Source organism: Onychostruthus taczanowskii, unplaced genomic scaffold (assembly GCF_017590055.1).
Source record: "Onychostruthus taczanowskii isolate IOZ18803 unplaced genomic scaffold, ASM1759005v1 scaffold28, whole genome shotgun sequence".
Taxonomy (NCBI): Eukaryota; Metazoa; Chordata; class Aves; order Passeriformes; family Passeridae; genus Onychostruthus; species Onychostruthus taczanowskii.
The window spans coordinates 7,632,657-7,648,221 of NW_024500128.1; the positions used below are offsets into that span (position 1 = coordinate 7,632,657).

General features: G+C 43.2%; 1 protein-coding gene across 1 annotated transcript in view; it reads right to left on the bottom strand.

Annotated features, from left to right (window-relative positions):
* The window catches only part of AOAH (acyloxyacyl hydrolase), a 73,265-nt gene extending 67,669 nt beyond the window's left edge, over window positions 1-5,596 (bottom strand). Inside the window, exons 1-2 of the mRNA XM_041407827.1 lie at window positions 5,475-5,596; window positions 4,938-5,095 (exon numbers count right to left, since the gene is read on the bottom strand). Coding sequence (XP_041263761.1) covers window positions 4,938-5,095; window positions 5,475-5,596 — 280 coding nt within the window. The remainder of the gene's footprint in view (window positions 1-4,937; window positions 5,096-5,474) is intronic.
* Between the last annotated feature and the right edge of the window lie 9,969 nt (window positions 5,597-15,565).

A 15,565-nucleotide genomic window follows, 5' to 3' on the forward strand; every position in this document is an offset into this window, starting at 1 on the left:
TCACTCTGCATCATTCTTGATGCACAGCCCCAAAAGGGAAGGCAGAAACTCCTCTGAGGCTGTGTCAGTGCCGAGAAAGGTAACAGGTTACTTCACATGTCTTGCAAGCTGATTTCTGTTCGCACGTCTCGGTGCGCGCCATGTGTGCCTGCTTCGTGACAGCATGCCATCATTGTGCCACTACAAGCCCAAATGATCTTCCTTAGGGATGCTACCCAGCCGGTTGTTCCTCATCTGCTGTGTGTGTCATTGACTATTCCTGCTGAAGTGAGTGCCTTCAACATTCCCATATTGAAATTACCTTTTCAGATGCAAGTACTCCAAGTTGTCAAGCTTGTTTTGAATTTAATTCTGCCCTCCATTTTACTTGCAAACAATTTCAGCTTTACATGAACTGATTTAATTTAATAGCTAGTTATCCTGGTTAGTGAAAATAGAGAATGATAGTATGTTCAAAAGAGAAGTCCAAGAAAGACCTGATTTTGTACATCCTTTTGCTTAGGGAGTGAGCTACCTGTAATTACTCTCTGAACAAGACTACTCATCAGTTTGTTCTCCCCTGTAGGAACTTAATCACTGTCACACATCTCTCAAGCTTAAGATTAGTGCTGAGGTAGTGCCAAAAGCCATACTAAAGCCCAGCTATAATATCTGCTTTTTATTCCATGTCTACATAGCATTATCCCATTGGCAAAGAAAATTAGATTGATCTAACACTACTTCTGAAAGTTGTTTTTAAAAAGTTTTACTAACTATTGCAGGATTTTTTGAGGATTTGATGTTTAACTGACTAATCTATCATTCCCCAAATTCTCTTTCTTACTATGTTGAAGAGAGATGAATGCACAAGTTCCCATCTCTCTTTTAGTGTCTCCCCCACTTTCTGCATCCTCCAGGGCAGTTTCTGCCTTTCCTGAGGTTGCTTCAGGTACCTCTGGATGAAGTCACCTTTGCTAGAGAGCAGGACAATTTGCAAAACACCTTTAAGGGCTCTGTGGTAAGTAAGGGTGGAATTAAATAAAAGCTTTAAAAATCAGTAGAAAAATGATGAAACATTAACACCAGTCTCAACAGTTTACCAGTGTTACTGTACTGCCTTTTGTATCTTAACATTAAGTAAAACTTTGCTTGTCTTTTGAAATAGGCAGCACTTTCCTCATTTAGAAGATGGGAAAATAAAGACCTGAGTATATGAAAGGTTCATTCATGCCTAACTTTTGAGAGAAAAGTACACATCATCTCTTTCCAGGATGTCACACCAAAAAAAGTCAGGCTGCACTCAGCAAAAGGATTTTTAGGTCTCATCCCAAATAAATCCCTTAAGCCATGCTGCCCACCAGTAACAAACCCAGAAAGGAAAGCCAGACTCAGCATGTAGCTCCCAAACCCCTGCACAGAACAGAACCTCACTGCCTTTGCAGGAGGAAAACAGCTTCACAGGCTTCTGCATGTAGAAAAACTTAAAAAAGCCCTTTTTCCTCTCTAAGGAAAAACCAGAAAAACATATCACATGCAAAGTGTGCAGAAGATCCAGAGGAAGGGCCTGAGCTGATTTCACAGAATACAAAAATGGTGGCATTTTAGCAGCCTGAGGAGACAGGAAATACTGATGGAGAAAAAGACTGTCAGATGCTGGGAAAATTTTTCTCGTGGCAAGGCCAAAGAAAGGCCATTTATCTGGTTGTGGTTAGGTACTGCTACAGACCAGTTATCTTAGATGGTTAGGAATTGCTTAGGTATACTACACATGATCCTGTAGTTGGGAGGGTTATTATCTGGTTCTTTTCCTCTCTTTGCTGTAACTCTAAAATGCAGCAGTATTAAACCCCTTTTTAGGTAGGAACCCTCCAGTTGCTTTGTTTGTATGTCAAGTCAATTATGAAAAGACTTTCTCTAAATGAAGCAGCCACATTTTTCAGGAAAATGCAGAAAAAAATGATGTGACTCTTTCTACAGTTAGCAAAGGTGATTAAAACCTTTGCTACCTGTAGAGAGTCACATCATTTTTGATGTATCACTTTTTGTGTGATTTTTGCTGTCTAAACCTCACTGGAGGCACACTCTCCTCTCCTCCAGCCCTGTTCCATATTGGCACATAGGTACCCACCCAAAATACATTTCTTAGGATCTGCTAAGGGCAGGGAAGCCCCTTGAATTACCCGAATCCTTTGCCAATAGGACTGGAATATACTGGGGCAGATGGTGGTGCCTTCCCAGGGAGTGCTGCAAGCAAGGGGAACAGAAGGAGGAAGCAACCAAGTTGTATCATATTTAACAGAGGTATCAGAGCTGCACTTTGCTCTCCTGTCATATTACTTCCACATACCTCTTCAAGAAGTGTGACACTCTCAGTGGAAAGGCTCAATGGGAAATATTTTCTTGGTTTTGTTACTGAAAGAGCATTCACTTTCTGACTGGCTTTGGCTATGAACATAGCAATCTCAATCAAGCAGGTGGTACACAGGAGTGATCAGAAATTCAATGTGCAGCCACCTCATTTCCCTCAGAAAATGGAGGCAGATAACTTTGAAAGATTAGACACCTGACCACACATTTAAACTTGCATGAAAAAAAAAAATGCTTCAAGGAAATCTATGCACTTAGCAATAGGAATTTCTCACATTAAAAAAATTAGATAAGATTTAAGGAAGAAATTCTTCATGGTGACAGTGAGAAGGAACAGGTCACCCAAAAAAGCTGTGGATGCCCCATCGCTGCCACTATTCAAGGCCTGGTTGGAGGGGACTCTGAGCAAGGTGATCAAGTGGAAGCTTCCCTGCCCATGTCAGGGAGGATGGAACTACAGGATCTTTAAGGTGCCCTCCAACCCAAACAATTCTATCATTTTCTCTGATTCTTCTTGGCCTTGATCTATAAGGCCAAGAAGACACAGAGGAAGTACTCATATCTCTTTCTCATTGCCTCCCAGGTGGCAAACTAAGCCAACTAACTATCTGGGGTCAAGCTGTTGGATAGAAATCACAAGCTGATCCTGCCTTACTATCTGCTCCTAAGAGGGCTGGTCATGGAATCAGATGCAAGAGCTGACATTACTCCTGCTCCAAGCCGTGGCAAGTGCAACCATCAATTCCTCTGTGCTTTCCCCTTCTGCCTGAAGAAAGGAAGGGACACAGTATTTTCCAGAGTTGGTCGAATGAGCAGCTAATCAGTGAAAGCCCAGAGGCAGCCATCTGGGCTAGCAGCTACTAGCCCTCCCTGCCAGGCTGGCTCATGCCCTTTTGGCACTAGCCACACTTCATTTTTATCTTGTGGTTTACAGAGGTGGGCACAGTCTGTTTGGGTCCTGAGTCGAGCTCACAAGGATGTTTTTAGCTGAAAGGACACTTCAGAAAGATAAATTAGTTGTGGGAGGCAGTGCTTTCCATGTGTCCTCCCTGAACAAAGAGATGCACAGTGGTCTCAGCAATGGGGCTAGCACAGCTCTCCTCCCTTTAGGAGGGAAAAAAGGGACATGTTATCTTGCACAAGGCAACCTCAGTGCAACGTGTGGAATTTAGAACTTTTCTGAGTCAACAGGATGGAAAGGGCAGACAGTGCTCACAACCTGACATCTAAAAGCCACCAGTGTAAAATTCCAACAGATGAGCACGGTCACTGCCTTTCCTGTGCCATCAAAACTGTAGCTGCCTTAAGATCTCACCACTACAAAACACCACTTCCCCCTAGCTCTGGCAGCTGCTCGGTCACCACTTGCTTGGCTCCCAGCCCAAACAAGGACAGCCCCTCACAGCCATTTCTGCTTTTCACCTCTTTTTCTCATGTTCTGGCTGGTGGCTGGTGGCCCCTCAACCACCCTGACTCTGCTCTCCTTTTGATTCACCCTGCCCTACCAAAAGTGTCAGGGGTACTGTGGGTGGCTCCGAAGTGAAGCAAAAACCTGCTTTTGTCAAGTTTAGGATTATTATTTCTAACTGTATTCTCCAAGCCACAGTGGAAAGAATTATTTCCTTCTGAAGGATGGAGAGCTGTGACAGAGTTTATGTTTCCATCACAAAGGTGTCTTGGGAAGCTAAAAGAATCATAGAAATTTTTAGGCTGAAAAAAGCCTGTAAGATCAACAAGTCCTGCTGATGACAAAGTACAGTATTTGATTGTAATGCATAAGACATATCCATTTGCACACATAAAAAATATAAGCTACCACATCTCCCTAGGTATATAGAGTGCCATGCCAAGGGCATTTCTGGTGCAGAAATATCCACAGTTTACACTGACTCCAGTGTTACCAGTCTTGCTCTGGGAATCACTTAGCCACCTGATACTGTAGGATACCTACCCCCACATATAGGTACTGTGGGGATCTCCACAGTCACTGAAGTAATGTGAAAAGGGGGTTGCAAACTCGCCCCAGTTCAGTATGGGTCATGCAGACATGTGTGCACACCAAAAGGAAAGGACATGTGAAAAGGCAGCCTTTGCAACCCAGCTATCCAGAGATGGCTATTTAGACCACAAAGACCTCTGGCCCAAGAATGGACCAACCACTCTTAAGAATAGTTTTCCAGGAACTGAAATCAATGAGAAGACCCTGGGAAAATCTGAAGGGAACTGTGCCTTCCTGCCACTTAAGCAAAATGCATCATGAACCCTAAGAAACACTAGGACCTCATAATATCCCATTTCCAGATCCCAGACCTGCAGACATTAAAGCCAACTTTTCAGATGTCATTTACCACAGAGTGAAAACATGAACTTTGGGAAGCAGCCAGTCAAAAACAAAATCATAAGATAATTCCAGATCCCATGACGACCTTGCAAAATCTTCAGTGACTGATTCAGCAAATGCTACAAGTATTTTGCAGAACAGCTGTTGAAATAGATAAAGGAGCGATTTATGATGTGAATAGCAACTCTCAGCTCACCAGTGAAGTAAGGAATGAATTAGTCCAGCAGGCAAACAAAACCTGGATACATACCAACACAGGTGTGTCCTTTGTACAGCCCAAAGGGGAGTGAAGGGGCTCGTGGGTCTTTTCCATGGGGTAGAGGGGAGGAAGAGGCAGTCTTCAGCAGCAGCAAGAGCCAGAGGATGCAGAATAAATTAAGGAATGTTTGCCTAGACTCCTTCATCCTAAGGAAGTAAAAAAGGAAGAAATCAGGCGGGAAGGGTGCAAGTGGACCTGTATTCCCTTAACTCTCAGGGAGTATCCTGCATCAGTGCAGCTTGAGGGGAAGAAGACTGGTGTGCCTGTGCAGCTGTAAGTAGCATAGGGACAGACTCCCAGGTGGGACAGAGATGTTCGCCCTCTCATGGAATGCATGGAGGATCCCACACTCGCACATCGCAGGTGCTCTCCCAACCCCTCAGCCCCTCTCAGGCCCTGCCACCCACTAAACCCAGCAGGTCCCACACGCCTGGGCATGCTGAGAGCATTCCCCTGTGGCCCTGGCCCCAGGCTGCTCTCCACACCCCCACACGACCCCGCTGCTCCATGTGCAGCTCTTCCCAACCTGCTGGCCTGGCAGACCAAGAGGGTTGGATGCACAGCTCTGGCTCAGCGCTCCGGTGTCTCCTGCAGCAGCAGCGGATGACTAACGACCTTGAACCACAGGAGTTGCCAGAGCCACTCAGCATTAATAACACAAGACACTCCCCTGAACAACTAGTGTTGCAAAAACGGAAAAAGAAAAAAAAAAAAAAAACCGACTCTACAAACCCTTCCCCCTGTGCCGTCACCTCTCTGCCCTCCTCCGCAGAAAAGAAAGAAAGTATCTCTCTGGCTGCATCTGTAAAATTTCTGACCAAGGTTTCCGTTCGGGAGGACTGAGCGTGAAAAATGAAAGAAGCTGCTCAAGACAGAGCTGCAGGGCTGGGAGGGACGGGGCTGCCATGCTGGGGTTTTGCCAGGGCTTTATTTCTGCTGGGACTGAGCCATAGGGATGGGAGACGGCTGCCAGAGTGAGGGTAGCACTGGGAGCTGAACCCCTGCTCCCATCAGCTTTGAGCACACTCGCTTGCAGCTTCCAGCTGCCTGAGAGCCTTGAGAAATCCTGTGCTGTTCCTGCTTTGGCAGTCACAACAACTAAAGGTTTCCCTGGCTCTACTTTTTTTAATCCCTCAGACAAGGCATAAACAAGTCATTCCCCAGCCTGAAGCAAAAGCAGAGTAAAACACATTTAAATTATGTGAATTCAGAGGTGGAACAAGTCCAAACAGCTACATCCCAGACTCTGGATGCAAGGATGGCTTGAAGGAGGCAGTTTAGGCCTGAGGCGCTGGAGGGACAATGCTGTGTCCTTGGTCTGCCTCTGCCTTTATGCATAAACCTGGGCAAGTCTCTTCCCCTCTCTTGCCTCAGTGGGCAATGGGTACCCATCTTTCCTTTTGATTCCTTGTCTGTCTCTTTCAGAAGTGGGCAGGCCAATGACATGGGTTGCTAAAGGACAATGAGGAGTCTGTCTCATAAAGTATCCCTCCATTCTTCCCAGGAATAATTAAAAGAGACTTATAAATAGTGTTGTAAAAAGAAAAACTAGAGAAGGTATCAAAACCAGCAATTTCCAGCCAGTTCCTGCAGACCGACATGATCACACATGGATCAGATCTGCTTCAGTATTTAATGTGTTTTTTGCAAACCACTTCCTTCCTTGGGAGCCTCCACTATGACTTTTTAAAGACGGTCCCAGAAAATTTGCCTCAACTTTGATAAGAAGGATTTGCCTTGTGCTAATTATGATATAATCCACTGGCTCTGGGGGAAAAAAAATAAGACTACAAAATCTTCAACGTGAATACAAATCATTCTGTATTTCCATTCCTTAAGCCAAGCCATTTGCTTTCAAATGTATGCTTTCTTTTGAAAAATATAAAAATAATTAAACCCAAAATGAAGGTAATAGCTGTTGCCTGAGTTTTGCTAAACTGTTTCTGTTTATCATTCTCCCTATAGCTAGCAATGCTGGTTTTCTTTATTTTTTTAAGAGCAGATAAACAAAAATCATAGTGCAAAGTACCTTATCCATATGCCAATCCTACTGAAATCTGCAGGATGTTTTTCTTAACGCTGTAAAAACTTGCTATAAAAAGACACTGCTACAGCGACTGCAGCTCCATTAAACCCTTTTTAACACACATATCACTTGGTTCCCAATGACACTTTGAAGTCCTCTAAAACTCTGCATATTGGCTCATGAGCACTTGCTGCAAAAGCAGGGTGCTAATAATAGGCAAGAAAAGCCTTCCTAGCAGAGAGGTCTCCAGAATGGCTTCTGCTTTATATCTATTGCAAAACACAAAGCAAAACAACAGCACTTATAAAGTACAGAGATAGATCCCAAGCTGCTCCCAGGCATGTAAACCTGCAAAGCATGTAGCTCAAGCCTGTAATCAGCTGTGTTATTTTTTTTCATTTTAGCCTGTAGAAACAGTGGCGAGATAACTCTGTGTGTAACATAGAGCTGCTTTGAGCTGTACCTTACACGTTAGTCAAGCTCTTAAACCAACCAAAGAAAAAAAGCCCCCAAAACTTTTAAAATATGCAGTCTGGTCAGAGAATGAGGGATTTGCATACTTAGATTTGGAGGCCAGCTGGGAAGGTGAACCCGCCCCACTGGCTCCTCCCCAGACCGGTGTGAAATCTTTTTTCTTCCCATTCAAATCAGATAGCAAATCCTGCCTTTTGCCAAGCAGATTTTATATTACTTCCAAGTCCCTGACACATTAAGACCTAAAGCTGTCTTGGTACAGGAGCAGAGGAGCTCTTGATGTTGCCTTTTAATCTTAGTAAGTGCATAAATGAAGTTAATGGGAGGTAAAAAAACAAATCAAACCTGTCCCAAAGGAAGGGATTTCATCATAAATGCTTCCATTAGGTTGTGCACAACACCCAAGTCAGAGAAGTAGACCTAGGTCAAGGGTGACCAAGGAGATGCTGCCTGCCTAGAAATAAAGTATATGAGAGCTGGAACAAAGAGAGCTCTGCCCTCTGAAAAGCACCAGGTGCAGAGAGGTGATGTCTGGGGTGTCCCCTGCCCAAAACCGTCTGGCAGGGTCACCCTACAGCTTTTGACCACCTTTGTCTCCTCAGCTCTATTGTTTTTTCAATGTGTTTGCAACCTGGGCTTGCAGCAGGTTGCGCCAGGTGGCAGAGGAGCGTAGTTCAGGGTTCTCAGGGCTGGTGGGGCTGCTCACGGTTGTTACAGCCTATGAGTGCCTCAGAGCCCTGACACTTTCCTTTTGTGACCACGAGAGCCAAGTATGTGGAGGAATGAACACTGAAGAAATGCTCCTGCACACCCCACTAGGTACCTGCCTGCAGCATTACTCACCTAAATAGTGCTGAAAACGCAGTCAACCTTTTGTGTCTCTGAATCTCCGCATGTGGTTTTTGAAGAGAAAGCAAGGACAGGACAGAGGCAGAGGTACCGTGAGTTCACCACCTCTTGAAGATGGGAAACCCTCAGTGCCCTGAAATAACCCAGCTCCACAGTCATTTGCTTGCTATTAGGCAGAAGACAGAGTCAGTTGAATTTTTTCAAGGTTGAATTTGGGCTGGTGATAATATATGCATAAATAAACACACAGGTATATCCATGGTATACGATGGCCCATCCGCTGCTGCTCCCTGCTGAGGAAATGGGAGGGCCCACAGCTCCCTCCATTCAGCACACAGATCAGGAGGGATGTACATTACTTGGCAGGGTTTTGGTTAAATCTGCTCTGAAGGAAAGTCCTGCAGTTCTCTGTATTTGCTCTCAGGATGCCAGAACACACTGAAGAGCTTGCTCAGCTCACCCACCTTGATCCAGTCTATGTTTTTTGGGAGTTTTAGCACATGTGGGGGTCCCCAGAGCTAAATCTCAGTTACCATATCCTCATGTACAGGCCAGTAGCAAGTGTGATGTGTGGGGGGACACAACACGTAGGGGAAGGCTTTGGTTGGGGGTCACCAGAGAGGCAGCAGGGGCTAATGGGCCATGGAGTGCCCCACTCAGTAACTCCTAGCCCAAGTGCTCCAGCCACACCCTCAAGCCTCTCTCAGTTTAAGCAGAGCTGAGATACTTGCACATGTGATGGCTGCCAAAACCTGAGGCAAAGCATGAAAAGACAAGCCTGAATTTCCATGATGGCAGAGCACTGTTAGGGTACATGCATAGCTGGTGAAGAAATACAGTCCTCTAGGCTGATTCCAAGAGCAGGAGTGTGGTTTCTGGAGTTTGAAGGACGCACAACAGTTCTCCATTTCTCATGTTTCCATAGGAGTTCCTGACACCTAACGTATTTGGTTTGTGTGGTGGTGCCAAATCAGCTAAGGGACAGGTCCAGTATCAGCTTCCATCTTTGCTAACCCTGAGAGAGATGCAATGGAACTGAGTTAGGGTTTCTGATTTTCTGAGTAAGGTCTTCAACACGATTTAAGAGTCACCCCTTCCCTGTAGGGAGCAATACATGATTGCCACTAGAACTGTGAAATGAGATGTGAGGATGAAGTTAGTTTCAATGCTGCTTTCTATAATGGGTCCCTAAAGATCTGTTTATGTATACAGAAAATACATTGGAAAAAGCCATTGAAAAGAAAAGAGAATGGAAAATACTTCAATGAAGCCCCAAAACAGGACAAACAAGAATTGATTTGCCATCTGTCAGTATTAGAGGCCACTTAGTTGAAAAAAGAAATACAAAGTAGTTATCTTACAAAAGGAGATGAGATGGCAGTGTATATTTATCTATCCTATTCTGCCCAAGCCACTGCACACATTACTGCAATTTTTCTCCTGTTTGGTTAGATTCTTATGCATATTGATTTTTATGATACATGCTTTTTTTCTCTTTCTCACATTTATGCATGCATTTTTATGATGATTAAATGTTATCTTGGAAGGTTTTCTCTCCCTTTCTTTCCTCTTTGACATGCTGTTCAATTCTTATGGGAATAGATATAAGCCTTGTATTTTTGTGTCTGGAGAGATAACACCTGCAGGAAGAAGCCTTTAGATCAAAGATCCTCTCAGTCCCTTTTCTTCCTTTTATTTTCAAAACGTTGTCCTTTGTGCCCTTTGACTCTGAAGTTCCCAGTGGTTTCTTGCATTGGTTATTTTTCATTACTGCTCTCCAAATTTCTCTGACTGTCATAAGCATCTCTGCAGTTGGTGCATTATCACTGGCACGGATGAACATTTCCAGAGCCCCATGTGGATTTGTGGCTGCACCACAGCCAACTGAGTCATTCCCTCTGCCCCCGTTTCCTTATCAGTTGCTGCTTGTAGTTCAAGTTATGCGTCTATTTCAGAGTCTCTCCATCTCATTGTCATTCAAAGCTGCAGGGAAAGCATTAAAACCAGTATTTTCTTACACTCATATCCAAAAATTTGTTCCAAGTTATTACCATGCTGTAGCTGAGATGATTATCCTTTATTCTGCCACCTTTAATGAAATTAATTGTCCCAGCTTGCAAGGGTGTTGATATCTGCGCTCTTAGAAACGTAAATCGCTGACATGACTTCAGTTTGGATACAACAAAATGTGGGAACGAACCTCTTAAGGATTTCAAAAAGGGAACCCGTGAAAAATACAGCTACACCACCTTGCACAATTATTGTGCAGGTTGTGCACTGCTGGGAAGGTCTGGCTGTTAGGATTGACAAAAGGGGGTGATTTGGATTTTCTACTAAGGATGGCTTTTTGCAAAGTGGAGATTAGATGAAGTGCACCTTCAAAGTGTATTTCTCACTACTGCCTGTAAGGAGCCCTGTAGTGATTTACACGGTTTAGTGGTGGACATGACAGTGCTGGGTTAACAGTTAAACTTGATGATCTTAAAGTCTTTTTCCAAACTAAATTATTCTTTGACTCTGTGATTATTGGTGATGCAGTACATTTCCTCATTTGTTTGATACTAGTGCAGAAAAACAAACCTGGCTGTGGCGTTCTTACTGTGTGCAGATGACCTTACAAATCCAGAAGTAATCTTACTAGCATAGATTTTGCAGTTTGAGTTCGGTGGGCACGGCTGTGGGCCTTTTCCAATTTAAAGAAGACCTAATTCTTGCTATTATCTAGACAAAAATACCCCAAACCCTCAAGTCTGTCAATTAAGGAGCAAGAGAGTGTGGCAATATTACTGGAAGACTTGTTTGAGGCCTTAGATAAGAGAGTCAGTCAGAGCCAGCTGTAAGTACAAGTCAGGAAGTCTGGGACAGAGTCTCTGCTGCCCTGCAGTTTGGGTACTCATTTAAATCCCAGAGAAGTGAGATCCAAGCATTACCAACTCAGTGTGATTATTGCCTTGCCATAAATAGCTAGTAACCTGCTGGGCAAGCCAAAATCCCATCTACTGCATCGAACCCTGCAGCACTATTGCTATTGCATTGGGTTTTGTCAGAAATGCAACCCCCTATCAGGCTCCCAGTTGAGTGCTGATGAAGCTGTGGTGGAGGGTGCCTAGGCAAAAGCTTGCCCCTGATGCTATCAGGTTGTAAGCACTTAAAAGGGGAACAACACAACATCAAAGAAGAAGAAAAATAAATGTTTGATTATATTTGCTTCATTTGATCTTTCCTCCACTAACGCAAATAAAAGAATTGCAGCTCAACAGCCTCTTAATCTTAGCACGGAACAGGTGCCAATAAAAGGTAATTATTCCCAGTGTTTGGGCTAGGAAACAGTGCTGAATGTCAGTGGAGGCATTTCTAGCACATACCAAAGTTCACAAGATTATTTAAACATATTGATTGAGGCTTGTACTGGGACTTCTGTGCTCAGAAATGGGATCTCTACAACATATGTACTGTGGTGGCATTTTGCCATTCAATAACAGGGTGGGGGATGTTGTGGGGTTTTTTGTCTTTTTAAATAGGTGTTTCACTGATTTGCTTTGATAATAAATGACCTGCAGCTGCGCTGGACAATGTCCCTCCAAAATAGCCCTTCAGGAATAGTATCCATCATCCATAGGTGAATATGAAAAGGCAGTACAGGTTGATTTTTCAAATATTGATTAGGCAAGTCACTGGCCAGCCAGCCATGTGCAGAGCCTTCAGGCTCTTTAAAGAAGTCAGGTTGTATCAAAGAACTCAAAGCCCTTGGAGGAACATACATCCTCTAATTCAAGAAGGTGAGGGCAATGCAGCAGTCAGTAAAGACTGCATTGGTAATCTAGTCTTATACAGACAAGGCAAACTCAGGCATGAGGTCATCCCTTAACATTTCACCTTTCAGATAATAGAATCATAGAATCATTTAGGTTGGAAAACACCTTTAAGATAATGAAGTCCAGCTGTTACCCCAGTGCTTCCAAATCCACCACTAAACCTTGTCCCTAAGCATCACATCTACAGACCTTTTAAATACCTCGAGGGATGGTGACTCAGCTGCTTCCCTGGGCAGCCTGTTCCAATGCTTGACAACATGAAAAATTTCCATGAGGACATTTTTCATAATACTCAGTTTAAACTTCTTCTGCCACAATTTGCCTAGCTCTATCACTGAAAATTCACAGAGGGCTTGTTTGCACTTGTCTGTCTTTTCACTTGCATCAGATTTTATGCTGATATCTGACACTGATGGTTTAGACTTGCATGTATTCAAGAAGATGACAAGGGCAGCTGTTTTTATCTACCACTGTTCATAGCCATGTCACCATAAAGCAGACACATGCCTCTCCAAAATGGCTGTCTATTCAGAACACCTTTTATCTTTTCTGTTTTCTTACCCTGTCTGGGCATCCCACAGATTTACCTCTTTCCTCTACCTTTACCTTTTCCTCTATCTTCAGACTCAGAACTGTATTTTCATTTCTTTTCTGTCCCATTCCAGAAATTAGGATATTAGAAAAAATACGCTGTTAAATACAGCAGCATTTGTTCAGGCCCATTCTTGAGGGATGTAGAAAGGTGAGCAGCTGGGGCTTGATACAAATCTGACACATAAATTCATCCCAGAAGAGAGTTGAGCCATGAGAAGGCGGGCATGACTCCTGCCTTCACAATGAGGAATGGCCCCATGGGAATCAAAACCAGCAGCACAAGGACCATCAAACTGTTAGTGAGGCGGAAAGCAGGCACTGCATCACTCTTCTTCCCCCACTCAAGCTGTGCCTTAAACACAGAACATTTCTGCCTGGTCAGCTGCCTGGTCTCTGGCCCCTCCACACACACTGGAGTCATTAAATCATCCATCAAGACACCATCCTTCCTGCACAGTGGGACGGCTGCCTGCCTCCCTCACTCATTATTGGCCTTCCACAGTCCTTTTCAGCCAATTCAATGAAATATAAATAGCATTTCAGATAAATGTTCACTCTCTTATAATACCTTTCTGACGTCTTTCTGCTCTTGCTCTGGATGCATAAAAGAGAGCTGTAATATATTTCAATGAGTTATTGAATCTTTTTCGAACCCTGATAAATGCTCAGTACAAGGTTATTTAAATATGAGGGGTATAGGCATAGGATTTAGCAAAATCTACCCAACTAAATTGTTCAGAAAAAATGAGCAGGCAATCTTCTGCCTTTCAAATCTATCTATATTCCATGATGAAGCATTCCAAGCCTGATGATGCTGGACCAACCTCCTTTTTCAGCACTGGAATGTCCACAGCCATGAAAAAGTATGGTTCAGGCTTTCCTGTCCCTTTTTTCTTTTTAATTTTTTTAAAAAAATGTATTTAAATTAAGCTGCTGGACACCACACCAGAAATTGTCTTTTCTTTGCCTAAATAATGTAGAGTGAATGCTGTACAACCAAATGATAAAAAGAAAGAAGAGGACTCAGGAATGTCACTCCAGGTTTTACTGGAGTGTGACACAGAAGTAGTATCTCCCCATCTTCCAAGCTTAGAAAACAAATTAACACTGGAGGATTTGTGTATTTTTTCTCCCTGTAACTTTTTTTGCCACCATTCATCATTTAGCCTCAGTGATTGGGTATATTTAAAACTACCAACATAAAGTAGCCACAAAGTTTGAGGGTGTTAAATAACCTCCAATAAAACTCATTCCCCTCACTGGAGTATTTTCTCAAAATGAAAATATCTGAGTAAACATCTTATTCTAATACTATGCAGGGAAGATAAAAATTGGGGGCCGAGTGACTTTCACCCCCCAAACTATACCTCCTGAAGGAAAAGACACCTCTTCATCACTTCTGGAAGAATGAGTAAGTGAAAATGCATTTTGGGGACCAAACGACAAATTCAGCTCTCTCAGTCCCACAAAAAGGTGGCAGACAGGCACCCCAGCAGCAAGTCCCTCATTTTTCACTAGATCCCCATCACATACAGCAGAGAACAGGTATGTTCTGGAGATCTCTGAGCTCTGAATTTAACACAAGCAACACGTTACCTTCACAGTCACTTTCAGCGAAGATCAGATGCCAAGAAATGATTTTCAGGAAGCAGAAATGATAACAATTGTATATCTAAGTATGCCCGAATCTAGTCCATGCATATTGGAAAGAGCTCTTTTTTCAGTCTCGGTGTGTGCTTCACTCTGTGCAGCAGAGATGCTGCAGATCCCCAGCAGGAAGCCTGAATAATCTTGCCTCCGAGCGATACAGCGATAGCGGTGTTGGGAAATGTCCAGATAAAAGATAATGTGCAAGATATGGAATTCCAGTTTGTACTAGTAGCTGGAATGGTAGCAGACAAAAGTTTCTTTTGGGCTGGGGCAGAAGTGAGTCACAGTGTATAAGTGGATGTCCCATCAGTGAGTCTGTGTTAACACCAAGTGGGGTAAGTCTCAGACCTCAAGCCAGGATAAAAAAAGTGATTTATGCATCTATCCAGTGATATGGGTTATCTAGCACTCACCAGTGTTTTTCTTCTACTCAAGTCTTTCCCCTTTTCACCCTCTGTAGCCAAACTCCTTGAATGCCCTTCAGAAAGGAAGTCCCCTGTCCCAAAGCTCTGATGTGGAAACCATGAAAGTTGGTTAAGAAACTTTAATGATGCCACATTGCAAATTTCTGGCATTTGGCAATGAGGAAGTAAGAAGAGGTAGAAAAGATAGAGAGCCATGCTTCTGCCCAAAAGTAACCATCTGGGTTTTGTTGTATCAGTTTTTAGTTCTCCATTTCCCCGATGACAGATGGGTTTTGGCAAATGCTTACCAGTGACCTTCTGAAAATCAAATCCCAGGGAAGCATTTCAAGATGAGCAGCCAACACCCAAAAACATCACTGTGGCAAAATTTGTATAAAGAGTTTAGAAATTACTAGTTACCAAATAGGGAAAGAAAAATTGCCCAATTTTTTTTTAGGATAAAGAAACTATTTCTTTTCCCTGAAGCTGGTATCCTTTCCAGTCTTTCAAATCTAAAGAACATTTGCCCTAGATGTATTTAGTGCATCACACTATTTTAGGCAATAATTCATGATGCAAAATTCATAATTCAGGTGTCTAGATAATTTCTTTGCTTTAATCCTACATCCAGTTTCTTTTGATGATTAGCAAAAATAATTTCAGTCACTGCAGATGAAGGAAAGCTGTAACTTTTAACTAAAACTCTCTGCTCATATTTATCAGGAGTCTGCTTGTGTTTTCAGAAAAACTACTTGAACCTGCTCCCATCAAGAGTGCCAACAACTCCATGGGCTCCCAAATGCCAAC